At 43.9% G+C, this 19,437-nt stretch overlaps 1 protein-coding gene across 16 annotated transcripts in view; it reads left to right on the top strand.

The window, feature by feature from the left end:
- Positions 1 to 19,437, top strand: part of FAM135B (family with sequence similarity 135 member B) — a 438,555-nt gene that overhangs the window by 401,867 nt on the left and 17,251 nt on the right. For all 16 annotated transcript variants that reach the window (XR_005595027.1, XM_039527226.1, XM_039527229.1 and 13 more), the window contains 5 exons: positions 2,748 to 2,901; positions 5,998 to 6,047; positions 9,130 to 9,285; positions 11,485 to 11,558; positions 18,653 to 18,807. Coding sequence is in view for 15 of the 16 variants with exons in the window: in XM_039527226.1 (XP_039383160.1) it covers positions 2,748 to 2,901; positions 5,998 to 6,047; positions 9,130 to 9,285; positions 11,485 to 11,558; positions 18,653 to 18,807 (589 nt within the window). In the remaining variant the exon portion in view is untranslated. The remainder of the gene's footprint in view (positions 1 to 2,747; positions 2,902 to 5,997; positions 6,048 to 9,129; positions 9,286 to 11,484; positions 11,559 to 18,652; positions 18,808 to 19,437) is intronic.

Below are 19,437 nucleotides of genomic sequence, written 5' to 3'. Positions count from 1 at the left end.
TAGGTCTCCTGGCTCTTGCTCTGTACTGAGACCTATAGGTGCTGCCCAATATATTGTGCAGCAAGCAACATTTTTATAAATAGCTTCTCCCCCCCCCATCCATTGTTTGCACTACATAGGTCTCTGCAAGAACCGTTCTCACAAAACCTGTGCTTAGCTAAGGTGAATTAACTCATCTCCGACACAGGAACTCTAACCATTCATATGAAATCAATTTGAAAAATATGTTATGATTTTAAAAGAAAGCAATATCTGAGAACTATGCAAACATGAATGTAATTAAAATGGAGTTAATTGATAAAGATTGTCACTGCCTTTAACTCACACATTTGTGATCCCACCTGCTGTTCCGTTTTCCTGGTTCTTACTATTTTTGCATTATAATGATGTTTTATGTCAAGAGAGGCAGAAAACAGACCCATTAAAACATCATCTTGTTGTTCAACTAAGATCTAATATCTCACCAATATAAAATGTGAAACTACAATTCACCACAAATAGATGCTTCTGTTATTTAATGTAGCCTTTATTTATCAGAATGGTTTTACCTAAGTAACATGGCAGTGGTATATTTTTTGACTCTAAAAAGTTTAGCAATCCACTTCCACATTTTTATCCTTTTCCAGCACCTTTTCTCCATTCGTTCCCCCTTTCCACCTTCCCAAGGTCCCCAGATACTGTGTTGTGAATGTGGGGTGCTCAGATCCTCCAAAGCTTCAGGATTTAAAGCTAATATTTAAAACACAACTCAGCAACAATCCTGAGGGATTTCTAATAGAGACTAAAATTTGCCAACAAGAAATACAAGTGTTGGACAAAAGCCCTGGCCCTGACCGACTCCACATGGGCAAGCCCCTGTGCTCGTTCAAAGCCACATTGACATCAGTGGGGGTCTGTCCACCTACCAGGAGACAGTTGGAGGGCTGGGATCCATGTCATGGCTGCCCCTGTATGGGTGCGCTGAGGAGAAGAGGTTGCAGAAAGGCCATTTTTCCACTCCATGCTCTTGTAATTCGCTGTTCGGTGTATGTTACACATTCTCCATTGTGTCTGATCCCCACAGGGTGTGAGTCTGTTGCAGCCCACAGCTACAGGGCCTGTCCGTTTAGCTCAAGCTGTGGAGACTCGTGGGTGTAACTTTAGAGGGCCTAGGTTCAGTCCGTGGTGTGTCAGCCAACCGAGAAGCCCCATGTTAGTGTCTTCCCACCCATCAAGACAAACTGCTTCCCTTGTGTCCATTACAAAATCCCAGCTAACTCCTGGGAAAATACACCACCAAATTCAAGCTCTTGCAGGCCATGTGTGGGAAGGTGAGTCCTGAGATACCCTCCCCTATTCTAAGCACAGAGAACTGCTGTCCTTTCACAGGTTTCAGAGGGGTAGCCGTGTTAGTCTGCGTCAGCAAAAACAACAAGGAGTCCTTTTGGCACCTAAGAGACTAACAAATTTATTTGGGCATAAGCTTTCCTGGGCTATAACTGATGAAGTAGGTTATAGCCCACGAAAGCTTATGCCCAAATAAATTTGTTAGTCTCTAAGGTACCAGAAGGGCTCCTCGTTGTTTTTGCCCTTTCACAGATACTGCTAGGTGGTCCCTGCAGGGAAATGTTGACTGTCCAGTGGTGTCCACTGCATTCTGCAGTCAGCCGGGAATATTGCAAGTGAATAGTAATCTGCACAGTGTGGAAATTCAGTGTGTGACATGTGCAAACAGAGCCAGGACTGGCATGCTTCTTGACACCTGAATCCCTCACTGTGTCTGTATCAAGCACCGGACTTGAAAATGTACCACTGGGCCATTCTACTTACCCATATTTAGTGCAGGAGAGATATGATGTGGTGGTGTAGTTCAGCCACTTTACTGTAGGAGGAAGGCCCAGCTGCACTGTGCGAATCAGTATCTGAACTTCGTTAGTGTTCAAGAAAGTTTGAGTACAGCGGTTTGGTTTCGGACTCTCTGTCCTTCTAACTTAAAGGGACAATGTTGATCTGAATAATGGGCACCTGCTCATCAATTCCCTCTTTCAAGTGTTGTTTCTCTCATGTGGTTCTGGGTAAAAAACCCACACAAACAACAGGGGAAAGTTCTTCAGGCCTCAATTCTACAATCAAATTCAGAGCTAGCGGCAGGATCAGGGCTTAGCTCACTACACAGAGCAAACTGTGAAACTGACTATCTACAAAGTGCTGTCAAATGCACAAAGTAAACATACTGAAAAAATCAGGGAAACATTTGTATCTTCTGTCTTTCAGTTCTAGTCATCTTAGGCTGTGCTCATAACAATTGCAGGCAGCAAATTTGTAGTCAAGTTCTGATTTTAAATGGAGGGTATCCCTTTGACTTTGTTACAATATTGCAAACGCCTGCTCAAGCTCTACTATCTACATCTCTAGGTAGGTGTAAAATACTATTCCTTTTTCGCAACAGTTTTTGGAGACTTCTGTGTTTAAACATACTTTCTTCTGCTCGATTGCTTCCTCATATGACAGACCCAAGCTCAGGCTTCCTGCTTCCAGGAGCTAATGCCTGAGGGAAGGACCAGTGGGAATCATGCTCTGAACATCCTCTTACGTGACACCAGTGTGTGGTTCTTTGTACACTGACAACGAGTGGAAGTAAAGATCTACACGTGATCTAAAGGATGCAAGATTATGGGGCATCTCACACTCACATTTTTAAAACCTCCAGCACAAACGAGAAGCGTACATTTTAATTTGCATTTATTTTCTTCTGTTTCCTTATCCAGGGTAGCTTTTATGTCCCTTCTGAAAACTGTATGCAGCATGCATACAAATGGCATAAGGACCTGTGTCTGCTGCTCTTGAATGCATACAGAGGGCTTCATCTGTACTACACAGTCATAATGAAAGAGATTCCAGATTTGCCACAGCTGAAGTTAGGTAAGAGAACAGACATTTTACATCTCTTAGTGTTGACTGGTCTCATTTTAAACAGACCTTTTAGTAACTAAGTTTTCCAGTTTGTTTTGGGATTTTAGGGGATTTTTTCCCCTGATTTTATTTTTGGTGTTTATTTTAGGGTAATCATCAGCCAGGGCTGATGTAAATCGACATCGCTCTACTGCAATCAGTTTATACTAGCTGAAGATCACATTAGTGTTTAGAAGGAGTAAGTTATTGTAAGTGTCCAAAAATAGTTTCTTTGAATGATATCTGGAATTGGCTGCCTTTCAAAGCCTCGAACTCCCTTTCAGGCATGGAAGAACTTTAGGAACCAACAGCCCCATGAGCAAATATTTTTCAAATTAGCGGGGGAAACTCAATTTAGGGTAAATTTTATTAGAACATAGTCTCCAATTTCTGCTTTAGAATGTATTGCTTTTTTACCACAGACACCTTGATAGTAGCAGAATTACTACATGCTCTTTAAAGTGTTTTCTGCTTTTCTCCCTAATTTAGCTGTTTAATAGATTCTCCCCCTGAAGCAGAAGCCACTATGGCTTTGTAGACCTTTCAAGGCACCAGTAAGGATACTGGGTTCAAAGCTTCAAGGCCTAGCACTGTTGTAGGGTTGCAGGCCTGCATCCATTAATTTGTGCTCTCTCATGCTTGCAGTGGTACTGAGTAGTTAATTAGAAATGAAGAACTCCCCCAAGCCAGCCTCTGTTTTCCAACCTGTTTCTTTGGATTTAGGCAGCATGGCTGGCACTTTCATGTGTATATATTTTAAAAAGGCATTAGCTGGCAATATTAGGATCGCAGAGCCGATGACAGAGACATGCCCCATTCCATTGACCAATGGCTTAAAAAAAGAAAGAGAGAATGTCTTCCATATCGATTCTTTATGACTATCGGAGCAGTCAGCTATAAAACATTGTGCTTCACATCCCACATTGGGGCTGGTTCCACCTCCTCGTCCTGCTGCATTCACTCTTAAGGGCCACATGTTCCCCTCTCTCAAATAACCTGCATTCAGTTAAGAAAACTGATTTCTTTCTTTCACACAGTGAGAAAACATCCTTAAAAACAGATCCTGTACTTAAAAGTTATTATAACCTGTCAACTACAGCATGACAACAAAACACAGGAGTTGTGCATTTTGGTTATTGGTTACATGTAGAGATTATTTCTATCACACACTGGCAGGTTTGGAAGTGGTGCAAGGTGGTATTGCCTCTTGTGTGTTTCATCTATCACAAATATAAAAAGACCCAAAACACATACAGGTTACATTTCTGCATCCCATGGGCCAGATTTTCAGACAGTTTTTGATGCATAAATATGCATTTCATTTGCGCACATACTTGCTATACATGCAGATTCACTAAATGCAAATCTAACTGTTTAGCCACTTATCAATGAAATTCTCCATTCTCATTTACAAGTCTAAAATATCTGATGACAGGTTCAGGACTTTGAGGCCTGATCAAAAGCCTGTTACAGTCACTGAGAGTCTTTTCATTAAATTTAGTGGGCATTGATTAGGCCCATGGGCTGTACATAAAAAATGTAACGATCCAGTTTCCACGTTAAGGGTGTGTCTGTACTTCAGGGACTATACCAGCTACATTGCCATAGCTCTGCAAGCACAGCCCCCTAGTATAGACACAGCCACCACTGAAGGAAGGGTTTTTTCTATTGGTGTGGGAACAATACCTCTCCAGCTGACAGTAGCTATGTCAACAGACGCGTTCTTCCATTGATTTGGCTGCGTCTACACTGGGGGTTAGGTCAGCTTAGCAATGTTGGTCACACTCCAGACCAGCATAGCTATGTCAGCCTATATTTTAGATCGGGAGCAAGCCTGAGAAACCAAGAATGCAAATGCATGAGTCCGGATCGAAGCATGAGCCAGCACATTAAAAGATGGAGTGTATTTGTGTTCATGCCCCAGTTGTTGCACCTATGAATATGCAAAATTGCAGTTAGACACCCTTGTGTCAATTTGTCCCTTCATGGTTACTCTGAACATTTAAATAGGAGGCATTTTGGTATGGTCTTCCTTTGTAGCCATGTGCCATATACTTGTTGTTATTATTAGTGATGGCTCCTCCCTGCAAATTCCGCAAGCCAAAGTTCCTGAGGTTTTGTTTCAGATCTCCTGTTTTTATGACGTTTTGCAGAATGTCTCTATGATCCACACTTGGTGGGGCATAACTGCAGCATGGGATTTTCCCTGGGGCCATCTCACTTGACAGCTGCAAGCTATAAAAGCTAGGTCTGCACTAAGGCCCCAAAGCAAACATTTCGGTTGAGACCACCAAGCATAGATGCAGAGGAGGAAACGAATGCGCATGTTCCAAGCGTAGGATTTATTACTGACGCTGTGGCAGGGCCCAGCGGGTCCCAGGGGCTTTCCAAACACAGAGGAAGGTACAGTCCCTGCCCCAAAGAGCTGACAGACTTCAGACCCAGAGCTGCATAAAGCTTTACAAGTCCTGGCTTGCCTCATTGCTCAGATATTGGGGATGAAACAAGGTATAGGGCAATTGGCTGAAGCATTTGCTGCCCTGGAAGGCTTTTGCCAGGACACTTAGCAGCTTGCACTTTGTTACTGTGTTACCTTGGCATTATAAATTAAGTAAAGGGCATAATCCTGCAAGGTGCTGGGTGCCTCTGGTACAGCGCTGAGCACTGCCAGTACTACTGACCCCAATGGAAGCTGGGGATGCTCCAGCACTAGCCCTAATACAGTTGCTTGCTGGAAAAGGGGCAGGGCATTTTGTAGTGTGCATGCTCCCTTTCTGGTCAAGCTGCTGCTTACACCACTCAGAGTCCCATATAGGGAGAGCCAAATCCTGCACACTTTTTTGAGGCAAGTGTCCCATTGAACTTCACCGAGGGTAGCTGCTGGAGTAGAGTGAGCAGGATTTGACCACTAAGGAAAGAGAGGGGCTCTTGAGCAGAGATCTTGGGTGCAGAGCCAAGGAGACTCTTGCCCAGTGGAGGGTGGAGCGTCGAGTGTTGAATGACAGTTATGAGTTAATGTGTCACTTCTGCTCTTCTCAAACTTGGTTTTTCTTTTTGTGCCCGCAGCGGAGCTAGCTGTGGAAGAGACGCTATCTCAACTTTGTACAGAGCTGCAGGTATTTTCTTTAGCAGAATCAATACGTTCACACAGTTTCCAAAGTCACGGAGACAGCTCACTTGAGAGAAGCGAGTTCAGTGTCGGCAACCAGTCGAACAAACGTTTCTTGCACTATGACTGCAAATGCATATGGCGCCTCCTTCATTGCCATCAAATCACTGGCTGGACTGTTTTAACAAGGCCTGACACCTCCATCCCTAGGAACAGCCCCAAAGATCAGCTTAGTTAAATGGGACTGGGAGCTACCGACTCCTGGGTTATAATATATGGTCTGCTGCTGATTGAGTGCCAGGTATATAGGACCAAATTGTCAAAGATGGGTGCCTAAAGTTAAACAGGCATATAAATAGGGAATTAGTGAGTTGGTGTAAGGAGGTGATTTTACCTCTCTGAACACAGCATTGGTGAGACCAATACTGGACTACTGCATGCAGTTCTGGTGTCCACATTTTGGAAAGGATGTTGAAAAATGAGAGATGGTGCAGGAAAGAGCCACAAACATTATTTGAGGGCTGGAAAAAATGCCTTTTAGTGAGAGACGTAACTCTCAATCTGTTCAGTTTATCAACAAGAAGATTGAGACCTGACTTTGATTACAGTGTATAAATTCCTTCCTGGGGAGAAAATGTTGGGAACTAAAGGGCTCTTTAATGTTGTGGAGAAAGGCAAAACAGGAACCAATGGGTGGATGCCAAAACCAGACAAATTCCAATTAGCAATAAGACATACGATTTTATTTTTTTACAGTGAGGGTAATTAGCCTTTGGAACAAACTATCAAGGGAAGTAGTAGATTATCTAGCTCTTGATGTCAGATCAAGACCGGATGTATTTCCGGAAGCTGTGCTTTAGGTAAACACAAGTTATTGGGCTCAAGGAAGAGGTAACTGAGTGAGATGTCATGGTCTGTGATGTGAGTCTAACCCTCCTGGTTGCAGAGAAAAGTTTGAAAATATGACCCAAGTGCACCCTGAAGGTTCAGAAACTAGAAGGCAAATAAAAGAACCACAACGTTCATTGTTATTTTACAAAATCTGATTTTTAAGGCAACGGTATGATTTCAGCAATGACTCATGATTTTGTGAATGTCGGGCAATAACACAGTGGATTCCAGACTTCCCTGGGCTCCTCTGGAAGTCCCAAATTCATGAATGAATATTGCAGATTTCAGATTAATTGGGAGGGATTTGGAATTGGAGGGTCCTTCTTAGCCCTACCCATGGGCTGAATCCTGAGAAGTGCTGAGTACCTAAAACAAACTGGAATGGCTACCTCTCAGGATTTCTCTGACACCTGCCTAGCTCTCAGTTTGTATGACCCACTGTTGTTATACAGCAAGAACATCACAATTAGAGCTTGACACTGACCTTTCAGTTATCTCAAGCCTGCTGAAAAGGTTAAGAGCAAATGAGCTGGAAAAATAACCATCATGCTATTTAATAACCCTGGGTGAAGCTTGCTCTCCAGGCCTTCCTTTACAATTGATGCAATAACTTAGTTGCTAATGTTTAAAATTAAAAGTAAACAGCATTGCTGACAGTGCAAGTTATTTCTTCTTCTAAGCAAGGGGGAATAGTTATACAAAATAAGGGCCTGATCCCGCAAAGAGCACCGGGGTGTGTGTGTGGGGGGCAGATGCCTCCACCCCGTAGGCCCCTTTGATTTCACTATTTGAATTGGTACAGAAGGTTGCCCACACCGAACAGATTGCAGAATCAGGAATACAGCAGAGCGGTGAGGGCAGTGTAAGTACAATCAGGATACCCACAGTTACACACACACACACACGCACCCAAGGATTTCCTTTTAATCGTGATTTAGATTTCAGTGCCACTAGCCTTGGGAGATTGCCTGGGAAGGACTGGGTAAAAATCAAGCAGGAACTCAGGATTCATTGTGGCGCTATGGTGAAAAGGGACTGTGACCGGCAAAGAGACTTTGTTGGTTTGTTTTGTTTAGTTTTTTTAAGGGGTAACTTATATTATTATTATTGTTAATAATTTGTATTACCTAGGGTCTCAAGCCATAGATCAGCGCCCCGTTGTAGTAGGGCTTTACTAACACATTTACCATAAAACGTAATTACTTTCTGTGGATTCTACTGCTACTATATGCTATAGAGGTTGGAGTGCATAAATAACAGTAGAATTATAAAAGAGAACTCTATAGCCTTGTATCTGTTTCTCACTCTTGTTCAAGTGCAGTAGAGAAAGGAGAAAATACACTTAAGAACATAAGAATGGCCATATTGGCTCAGACCACCAAGGTCCAGCTAGCTCAGTATCCTGTTTCTGATGGTGGCCAGTGCCAGATGCTTCTGGCAGTTGGAGATTTCGGGACACCTCGAGCATGGGGCTCCTTCCTTGACCATTTTGGCTAATGGCCATTGATGGACCTATCCTCCGTCAACTTATCTAATTCTTTTTTGAACTCAGTTATACTTTTGGTTTTCACAATATCCCCTGGCAATGAGTTCCACAGGTTGACTGTGCATTGTGTGAAGAAGTACTTCCTTTTGTTTGTTTTTTAACCTGCTGCCTATGAATTTCATTAGGTGACCCCTAGTGGTTTTTTTTTGTTGTTATGTGAAGGAATTTTGGATTTTTTTTCATACTGTTCTGGGCATTAGACTTTATAAAAAAAACTCACCCAGCTAGTGCTGTGGTGTGACCTGTGTGAAAGAGATTTTATTCTAATCAAAAGGCATCACCAAGTCTACAGAAGAGGGAGCATCATTTCGTATTCCAGAGTAAGCAGCACCATCTAGTGGATATTCTAGAACCAACAGCCAATTGGCTGCAGTCATTTACTTTTTACCTGCAATGGAAAATATTGGCTACAGCTGGATTGTGCCCACTCCCCACACTTCCCTTATGTCTCCATCTTAATTTGTGCTAAAATACATGTGTTGAAATAATTCTATAGTAACTGCCTGATCTGGGATAAAATAATTGATAAGAAAACAGCGTCAGCCCAGTTCTGAGTCAAGGATCATGCTTTTTTTTTTAAAAAAGGGGACTTAATCTAATGTCCTAATTAATGCCACTGACCTAACCTCCAAACATCCTTCTCCCCCTCCAGATGTTGAACAGTCCAGAGAAGATAGCAGAGCAGATAAGCAAGGACCTAGCCTGGCTTTGCTCCCACCTTTTGGCACTATGGACCCAGTTCCTGGAGACAGTGACGCTCCATCCAGAAGTCACAGCCTATCTTACTCAGGAGCATCATACACTAAGGGTAATGCTAAACAATTCATTCAGCAATGGCGATAACAACCTGATAGGAAGAGATCAAAGATGCATCCAGAGTGTGCCTTAATTAGAGTTACTGTGTGAAATTCACCCCCAGGCAGAGAACCAGCCCAAGGCCTATCTACCACTTAAGTGATGCCTAAGTCACTGTGCCAGGGGATTTTATGCCTAGCAAATAGCAGGTTTAAAATAATTCCTTCAACTATCAAATCCTAGTTGTCAGTTCAACAAATAGGAGCAAGTAGTGACCTTGTAACCTGTCTTTTCTTCACCTGGCAGTGGTAGCCAGCTTTCCAGCTGGGTAGCATCATGCCAAGAGGAGGGTTTCTGTTTTTTCAGATGAATTTCCACATTTTGTGACAATCCAGGCACCATGGGAAATCAAACCTTTACCACAACTGAGTAACTTGGTATTCTGATATTTAAAATGTGCTCAGTTTTCTGTATAGTACCAGTGTTCTATAAAGGCCAGGTCTTCTTTTCCATTGTGGTTGAGGGTTTTCCAAACTTTAGGCCCACAATATCCGGGATCTACCCAAAAGACAGGACACTGATAAGGCTGCAAGGGATGGTCAGAGGTACAGTCCTGAAATGCAGCTAAATGGGAGGACCATCCCTTGCAGCCTTATCAGTGTCCTGGCTTTTGGGTAGATCCCGGATATTGTGGGCCTAAAGTTTGGAAATTCATCTGAAAAAACAGAAGCATCACAGTGTCAAATAATTGAAAAATCTATCCTTCATAACTCCTTTAACACAGCTGTCACTGGAAATACAGTTCCGTTTCTTTTATTATCTCTTTATACATAAGCAGCTAGTACATTCCCTCTCCTTAATTATCACACACACATTCTCACAGACATGCACACACGCACATATTACCATTTGGCTGCTGCCTGTCTGATTATGCTGAATGCACTAAAGCCCCACTTAAGCGTGTGCTTAACTTTAACATTGATGTCAGTGGGGCTACTTGCCTGCTTAGGGAAGCACGTGCTCAAATGCAGTGCTTCAGATCAGGACTTTCTTTATTATCTGACTCCTTCAGAGAGAAACATATAGGAAGCAGGAGGTACCTTCAACATAGCACCTAAGCTGAAGAAGCAGCATGTCTAATGGCTGGAGCAGGGAACTGGGGTTCTTTGGCAAGTTACTTGACCTGTACGTGCTCAGTTTTCTTTAAAATGTGTGTGGTATTGCTTACCTGGCTGCATGAGAGCCTCAGACGTAAGGTATTATTATTATTAAACAGCCTTTTTCAAGTGATGCTAATCGATTATTTTAGAAAGGCCATTTGTCAGAACACAGCTTGGAGGTTTCGGGGGATGTTGTAATTTTGTTTGCATGCTTTCTGCTGCCATTCTACGATACTGTATTTTACAAATAACAGCAGTAACATAAGGACTAGAGTCTTAATTGATTTGATTACATATCTTGTTGGAGTGCATCGAAAGTCAAAGCTTATTTCTGAGCAGATAGCAGTACCGAGTTTTTTAGGAGTGTATGTTTTCATACTAAGTGCTCTGCAAATCATTTCAAACCTGCAACTATTTCGCAATTGATTGTCCATTGCTGAATTGTTCTCTCTAATGTCCATACAAAAATTTGGAATACTTGAATTTGCAGATAACATGCCACTCATGTATATGTTTCTGATAATGTAGGGTTTCTTCCTCTCTGTGTTCAAGTGTAAGAATGGGAGTTACTGTATATCTTTGTGCAAAAGATACCATTGATTATTGACTTTCCTCATTTAGTAACTGCTCTACTGCCATGTCAGCTGCCGGGGAAGGGAATTAGCAACCCTAGTTTTAAAGCTGCAGAGAGAACTCTTAAATTCAACAGATGTGCTGCTTCTAAACAAAGAAACAGCAGGTACATTGGAACAGATTCCGAAATATTTCCAAGGTCTGTGTCTTCAATCATAGAATCTCAGGGTTGGAAGGGACCTCAGGAGGTCATCTAGTCCCACCCCCTGCTCAAAGCTTTGAACATCTCAGGCCATATTCAGCCAGACACACTGGCTGCTTCCAGCAAAACAAAGCAGAAAACCAGCTGAATTGGCTGAGCAACCTGGGTTCCTAGCTTTCTTGTGTCACCAGAGTGGTGCAAAGCAGCTGGAGCAGGCTTGCATGCACTCGGTGTCTTTAAAAGGCTTTAACGTGTAACCTTTGTGTTTCATACCCAGGTAAGAAGATTCTCAGAAGCATTCTTTTATGCTGAGCACCAAAAGCTAGCTGTGCTGACCTTTCAGGAAAGCCTGTAAGTAATTCCTTACATCTCCCATCCCTGGCACTTGGGCCCCGCAAGCATGTGGTCTCTTAAAACCAGACCCCATGCCACCACGTTATCCTTTCGCATGCAAATCCATGCCCTTCCTCCTTAATCTTCAGTGGGCATTTGTACTCCATGCAGAAGGCATCGGGTCTATTTTAATCTTACTGCAGTGTAAATCCACTGAAGTCAAGGTAAAAAATTACACAATGCAAGATCCAGATCTGGCCTCAGAGAGTTGTAATCTTCAGACACCTGTGATTGGCAGGTGGGTTTTTTAAGGCTTGTGGTCTAAAGCATGATGGAGGCTGAAATCCTGCACTGAGGTGGCAGCAAGCGCCAAAAGACCATAAAAACTCTTTTTTTCCTCCCCACTGTCCCCAAGTGGGTGAAACTCTCTTGGGTGCAGCCATGGTAGCGCTGGGAGGATCTGGGAAGGCAGACAGGACAGAGCCATGAACCATTCATCAGTGATTAACACAAAGCCTTGAACATAAGCGCTGGAGCTGGGTGACGCAGTTCAGAAGCTGACAGCTCAGGACGGGCAGAATGCTGGGTTGGTGCTGGTAATAGTGGGACTCAGAGTGGATGATAAATTGCAAGAGAATTAGCAATGGAAGGCTGTCAGAGAAAATAAATCTGGTACTGGGCTGTATTCAAAGGAGTGTGTTATGCATAACAAGCAAGGTAATTATTTCCCTCTGCTTGACACTTCAGCTTAAGCCCCAACGGGGGAACAGAATTGGGACCCCCCCATGATTTTTAAAATACTTAGAGACAAATTCTGCCCTTGGTTACACCTGAACAACCCTGCTGCCTTCATCTGGGTTACCTGGAGTTGGCTGCAGGCAGGATTCCACTCCGTAGCTCATTTAGAGGAGAGTTGAGAGAAAAGCAACAAAAATAATAAAAGATGAGGAAACTAGGCACTGTCTGGGGAAATGTTAAGGGAGGGCCAGGCTCATTCTGCAGAAAACCAGGCTGAGAGGAGGAAATATCTGCTCGCAAACATGATCAGGGATGGAGCAGGGGGCAGTTATTTTCATTAATCAAGTGAGTCAAAAAGCAGACGCTCTGGGCTGATGCTATTGTACAGCAGGAACGACTTAGATTAAAGATTAGTGAAAATGTTGTGGTTTTAGAAGAGTTCTGCAGTGAGACAGATTGGCCAGGGGGACTGTGAAGCCCCCATTGCTGGAATGTATCAGACTGGAGACATGTCCTTCAGAAATGGTTTAGGGATAGTGCCACAGATTGTGCCAGCATGCAGGGCCATAGAGGAGGATTCCATATAATGGTGCCCTCTTCAAAGCTGTAACGAGAGACATGGGGACAGATGCAGTGCACAGTCTACCACATTGTAAAGAGGAACAGCTCAAGGCAGCCACAACCTCAGTTGTGCTTGGGTGGATGGTTGTATAAGTCCAGTCCAGCCTACGAAAGTGGGTAGTGCTCATCTGTGAAGGAGACATGGCCAGAGGGGCCCCAGACGTGACCATTCAGCTCATTCTCTCATATGGCGCCCCAAATATAGACTATAGCTTCCTGCTATATCAGCACCCTTGAAGGAGAACATAAGAACAGCCATACTGGCTCAGACCAGAGGTCCATCTAGCCCAGTGTTCTGTCTTCCAACAGTGGCCAATGCCAGGTGCCCCAGAGGGAATGAACAGAACAGGTAATCATCAAGTGATCCATCCCCTGTCTCCCATTCCCAGCTTCTGGGAAACAGAGACTAGGGACATCATCCCTGCCCATCCTGGCTAATAGCCATCGATGTACCTATCATCCATGAATTTATCTAGTTATTTCTTGAAACCTGTTATATTCTTGGCCTTCACAACATCCTCTGGCAAGGAGTTCCACAGATTGACTGTGCATTGTGTGAAAAAAAAATACTTCTTTTTGTTTGTTTTAAAACTGCTGCCTATTAATCTCATTTGGTGGCCCCTGGTACTTTGTGTTATGAGAAGGAGTAAATAAAACTTCTCCACACCACTCATGATTTTATAGACCTCTTTCATATCCCCCTTAGTCAGCTCTTTTCCAGGCTGAAAAGTCCCAGTCTTACCAATCTCTCCTCATACGGAAGCTGTTCTATACCCCAATCATTTTTGTTGCCTTTTTCTGAACCTTTTCCAATTCTAATATATCTTTTTGAGATGGGGCAACCACATCTGCACGCAGTATTCAAGATATGGGTGTACCATGGATTTATGTAGCGGCAATATGATATTTTCTGTCGTATTATGTATCTCTTTCTTAATGATTCCCAACATTCTGTTCGCTTTTTTGACTGCCGCTGCACAATGAGTGGATGTTTTCAGAGAACTATCTACAATGACTCCAAGGTCTCTTTCTTTAGTGGTAACAGCTCATTTAGATCTCATCATTGTATATGTATAATTGGGATTATGTTTTCCAATGTGCATTACTTTGCATTTATCACCATTGAAGGAGGCATCAGCAGTAACTCTGCTCCGTCTGGGCAAACAGTCGTGGAACAGAAGGGGAGCCGTGCTGGCACAAAGATGTTTCACTTACACTTATTGGACTGGCACCAGTGAAACTAGCCCCATTCTCTATGAAATAGAGCTAACTTCCTCCTTAACTGTCATGGAAGCTGAGTAGAACAAGAGTTAGACTGTAAACACTCACAGTATCTTTAGTCTGTAAGCTCCTCAGGGCAGGGTCCTGTTTCCCTCTGTCTGCGAAGCATCTAGCATGTCTCTGGCACTATATACATGATGATGAATAAGGCCTGATCGTCACAGTGGCAATTTTATTATGGTAGCACTCACATGCCACAACTGAGATCAGATCCCCCTTGTGCTAGATGCCCTACAAACATATAAGAAGAGACTGCCTCTACCCCAAAGAGCTTATGCTCTAAAGAGACGAACAGACAAAGGGTGGATGGGGAAACTGAGGCTCAGAGAGGCAAAGTGACTTCCTCAAGGTCGCACAGCAGGCCAGTGGCAGAGCAGGAGAAAGAACCCTAGTCTCCTGATTCCCAGCATCTAGACAGTGCTTTGTCTGTCAGGATTTAAGTCTTATGTATACTATTTCTGATATTAGCACGGAGGTGATGATTCCTAAGTTAAATACAGACTATTGCATGGAATTCTGCTACTGACTTCATTGTTTCTCTTACTGCTGCATGCGGCACAGATTTCAGTGCCGAAAAGGAATGCATATACATGTTACTTTCAAACTCTGAGCGTAAAATCTTGGCCCCATTGAAGTCAATGGGAGTTTTGTCACTAAATTGAATGGGGCCAGGAATTCACTCTAAAAATCAAGGACATGGCTGTGTGTGCTAGCAAGGGGAACCAGATAGCTACTGCACATGCCCTGCTTAAGTCTGGATGGCTGTCAAGTTTGTGGGTCCTTTTATTTAATTATTTTACCAGAACATAAGAACATCCATACTGGGTCAGAACAAAGGCCCATCTAGCCCAGTATCCTGTCTTCTGACTGTGACCAACGTCAGGTGCTTCAGAGGGAATGAACGGAACAGGTAATCATCAAGTGATCCAACCCCTGTCGCCCATTCCCAGCTTCTGGCAAACCAGGATTTATGAAAAAAGCGACAAAGAGTCCTCTGGCACCTTATAGACTAACAGACCTATTGGAGCATAAGCTTTCGTGGATGAATACCCACTTTGTCAGACGCATGCTCCAATACATTGGTTAGTCTATAAGGTGCCACAGGACTCTTTGTTGCTTTTTACAGATCCAGGCTAACATGACTACCCCTCTGATACTTGACAGGATTTATGGTTGAACAGTTGGACCCAAATAATTGTGAAACAGCCAAAGTAAAGTTGAGGGGAAATGTCAGGCATGAGAGGGCACTTGTCTGGGATACAGAGAGATCCTGCATTAGCATGAGAATTGAATAATATGTTTACAAGCCTGTTGTTTGAGTTAGCATGATCCATTTCTTCTCCGTGCCATGTACAAAGTTTGTCGTTTCCACTTATTACCTGGTGATGAACTGTGTTTCCCTGACGGAAATCTGAAATGTGTCACTTCTGCACCAGCTCTGTTCTGTGGAACCTGTCCCATATTGCTGCCAGCTAATGCCATCTCTTGAAAGCTTGTGTTGTCTTCATCTCTGTTTGTTAGAATACATAGACTAGCTAAAGAAAGATCCAAATAAAATAATCTCACATTTGAAACATGCTTTCCCACTTGACTGGGAAGAATTTTGGCAAGGGGACATTCAGCAAAACTGAAATGCCACCACATGTATAAGTGACAAAATGAAAATACTTTTGTTCACCAGGCATCACCAATTTGTGGAACTCCCTGCCACAAGATCTAACCGAGGCTCAAAATTTTATATGATTCCAACAAGAATTAGGTATTTATCTGGATAATGAGAACATCCACAGTTATATGAGAGAGGATAGCAGGGAGATCCATTTCCATGATTCTGGGCATGAAGCAATCATTAAGTTATGTGGGGAAGGAAGAGCGTGCTGAGCAGAAGGGTCTTCCTAGTGCCACTCCGTGCGTGGCAGGTTAGTGTGCCCTAGATTAACACCCTGGCTTGCCATGCCCCAAAGCTTTATACGGAAAACCCCTGAGACATTTTGTCTCAGTTGCTTCTAATCCTCCACCACAGCTCTCTGGTAGTTGCCATATGAGACAAGCCAGGAATAAAACCAGTACATGGAAAATAAATTGGTTGTATTTTGCCTGTTCTCCGCTTCCCCTGGCAGTTGTTATGTCATTCAGCTCTGGAGCAGGAAGAGTATAATAGTCACTAGCCATTTCTGGGCCAGTTCTTCACCCCAGAGTTTCAAGAGAGGACTGACAAGGGCCCTCTGCAGGATGGGGGGAAAGTCTTCTGACATAAGAGCAGTACATGGTTGTGCACTGCCCCCTGGTGGAAGAATTGTGCCAGGGTTGTGCTTAGAGCAGGAGGGCACAGATCTTGGGTGGAAGGGGGTGTGCACATAGCACTCTGCACTATGGTGGATTCTGGGCTGCAGAGCAGGCAATAGGCAGCTGAGTGACATTGCCACAAACTAGAATGGCCCTTTGCAGACTGACTCCATGGGCCACACCAGTCTCTGCTGCAGGCAGAATCCCACAGTGTCCCCGAGTACTTAAGTATGTTTGTACTTAAGTGTATATTTTGAAGTATTCCACATACTTGTAGGTAAGCACTTTAAATCTTCCGTACTTAGCATTTGTATTTAAATACAGTTTAAAGGTTCTTAAAGCATGTCACTTTTTTTTTTATCTGCAGATACTTTTTCAAACTCATTTTGTGAAACAGTCACATTCCTCCCAACTGTCACAGATTCTGGCTGGCCCCCAGAACCCACAGTCCTGGCTTGGGAGCTTCAGATCTGAGTTCTGGCTGCCAGAGCTTTTTTACATTGGCCCTGCGGTTGCACTAGCCAAGGAGAGTGGCAGCTCCACCCCTTTCTCTTCTGACTGGTCACTGCAGTGGACAGCTGGGAGCCTCTGTGGGGGGTGGGGGGTGTCTTGCAGGGAATACAGGAGTTGAAAGTACTTGCACTTGTACCTTTAAATGCATCAGTACCATCGGCACCATTTCCATGTGTATAATACTTCCGTAATGGAGCGGTTGGCGCTTATAGTTATGTCCCTTTTATCAGTACTTACGGTAACGCTGGAACTCAGGCAGTGCAAATATGGCATAAAGCCTTCTTCCCCCTGTGCTGCATCTCTCAGGAGATGGTGCGCAGAATCTCTCCTTTTCATTGCATCCCTCACCACAGTGCAATGCAATCCACGGGCCTGCGCCTGCAGTCCTTAGAGGCAAACCTCCCATGAGGACCGGCTCCTCAGAGAGCATATGGGAGCCTTTGCCATTGTTTGCTTACACCCACAGTTTAAAATTTCACTACGCTTTGTAATAAGTCTATTTTATCTCACGTTTTTTCACTGAGAGTTTTTTAAAGTTAAATTTTAAGAATAGGTTAAATTAACATTAAAACAGTTATAGGGATGATACTGAGAGGAGCAAGGCAATTTGGTTACAGCTGTCAGAACACCTGTATCCTGAATATCACAAGGGAACACATGGCATCGCATCCCACACAGCCCGGTCGGTGACATAATACATAGGAAGGCAGACTGCACACCTTGAAAAGAAGATACGAGCCTTCTAGCTGCTGGGTCGTGAGCTCTTAGGAGACAGAGTGCCTTTCTCGAAGCCATCGTTTCTAGGAGAACCTGAGTAGGCACCAAGTTCTGAACAAATGGAGTCGGGTCAATTTCTCTAGTGATTCCTGTGAGAAGCTATGCGGGGACTCCGATTCCATCACATGGAGATATTTGAAACTGATTTTCCGGAGCATTGAGTGTCCACAATTCCAACTGAGGTCAATGAGAGTTATGGATAATAAGCACCTCAGTAAACCAGGCCCATAATGGGCTTAGTTGCATCACTTAGCTACAGCCCTGCCAGGGAACTGGTACAGCGCCACACCACCCAGGGGAAGTTCTATAAGGGAGTGATGCATAATCCTCTCTGCTGTTATGGGGCATACACAGGAAGCATCCCTTTTGATGTCACAGTGTGCACCCCTCTCTCTGTATATCCAAGAGGGAGCACGACCCTGCCTTTTCCCCAGTCACCTCTGTCCCTTTTGGGGTGGCTTGCTAGAAAGGAGGAGACACTGCAGCAGTAAGAAGAGCACAAAGGGCTGCAAGGGTGTGGAGGCACCACAAGAAAAGGCTCCTTGCAAATCCACTCAGCTCAGCAGACAGGCTCAATATAAGTAATGCAGTGTACTGTACTAATGTTTTATCATGTTCAGCATGGCTGCGTCCCGTCCTGCCAGGTGCCAAACACCTCCCTCCTGTTTTCTCCACAGCACTCTCCCCTCCTGTGGATGTGGTTGCCCAGCACTTCTGAATACTAGCCCATTTGCTTAGTGCCTAAATATGGACTTAGACACCTAATTTTAGGCACCTGTATTTCAAAGCATTGCCCAGAGCTTTGGTCATACTCAGTCTGTTTTGCTGCCTAGAAGAGGTGAATGCTGGCGAGGCTGAACAGTAACTCATTGATTCCCTCCGTGTCTCGCTCTCAGGATCCAAAGTCACACCCAGATTTCTACGGAAGTTCGGAATTCCGAGTACCTCACCAGCATGCCCCCTCTGCCGGCTGAATGCCTGGACATTGACGGGGATGGGAACACAGTCCCTGTGATTTTTGAAGACAGATATGTGGACTTCCCTTACAAAAGTGAGTAATGCCCCTCGGGCTGTGCCCTCAGTGCATCTCACAGAAAATGCAAGGGCAGGGCTGCTCCCAGGAGATTGCAAGGAGTGGTGTGGGTGGGTCGGTAGGTTCACATACCCTTAGACGGTCCTGAACCAGTGTGGTGTTAGAGGGCTCTATGGTTGTTCAAGGTCCCATCTTTAAAATGGGGCATAAAACCAAGGTTTTCCCTATTACTTTTGGTCACTAACGATCCTATGGAACTTCTCACTAGAGTTGGGGCATGTTTTCTGGTCAGGTTTCAACGTGGTGTGAATGATTCTGCTTATGGTACCTAATGTCCCCTGTTGTTTCAGTAGATTATAGGATGGCCGGACAGCAAATGTGAAAAATCGGGATGAGGGTGGGGGGTAATAGGAGCCTATATAAGAAAAAGACCCAATGACTGTCCCTATAAAATCGGGACATGTGGTCACCCTAGTAGATTACAATATATACACTCCCTGTTACTTAGACAGTTTCTTTCTATGTGGTGTTTTTGTTGTTTTTTAAGATTAACAGTTTAATTCCAAGAACTGGAGGTAAAATCTGAAACAACCCCCCTGGAGCTTTCATTTCCGCCATTAAGGGAAAATAAGGTGATGGTTTCCATTA

This window comes from Mauremys reevesii, linkage group 2 (assembly GCF_016161935.1).
Source record: "Mauremys reevesii isolate NIE-2019 linkage group 2, ASM1616193v1, whole genome shotgun sequence".
Taxonomy (NCBI): domain Eukaryota; kingdom Metazoa; phylum Chordata; order Testudines; family Geoemydidae; genus Mauremys; species Mauremys reevesii.
The sequence above is the reverse complement of the archived record's forward strand: the minus strand, read 5'-3'. Positions and strand labels throughout refer to the sequence as shown.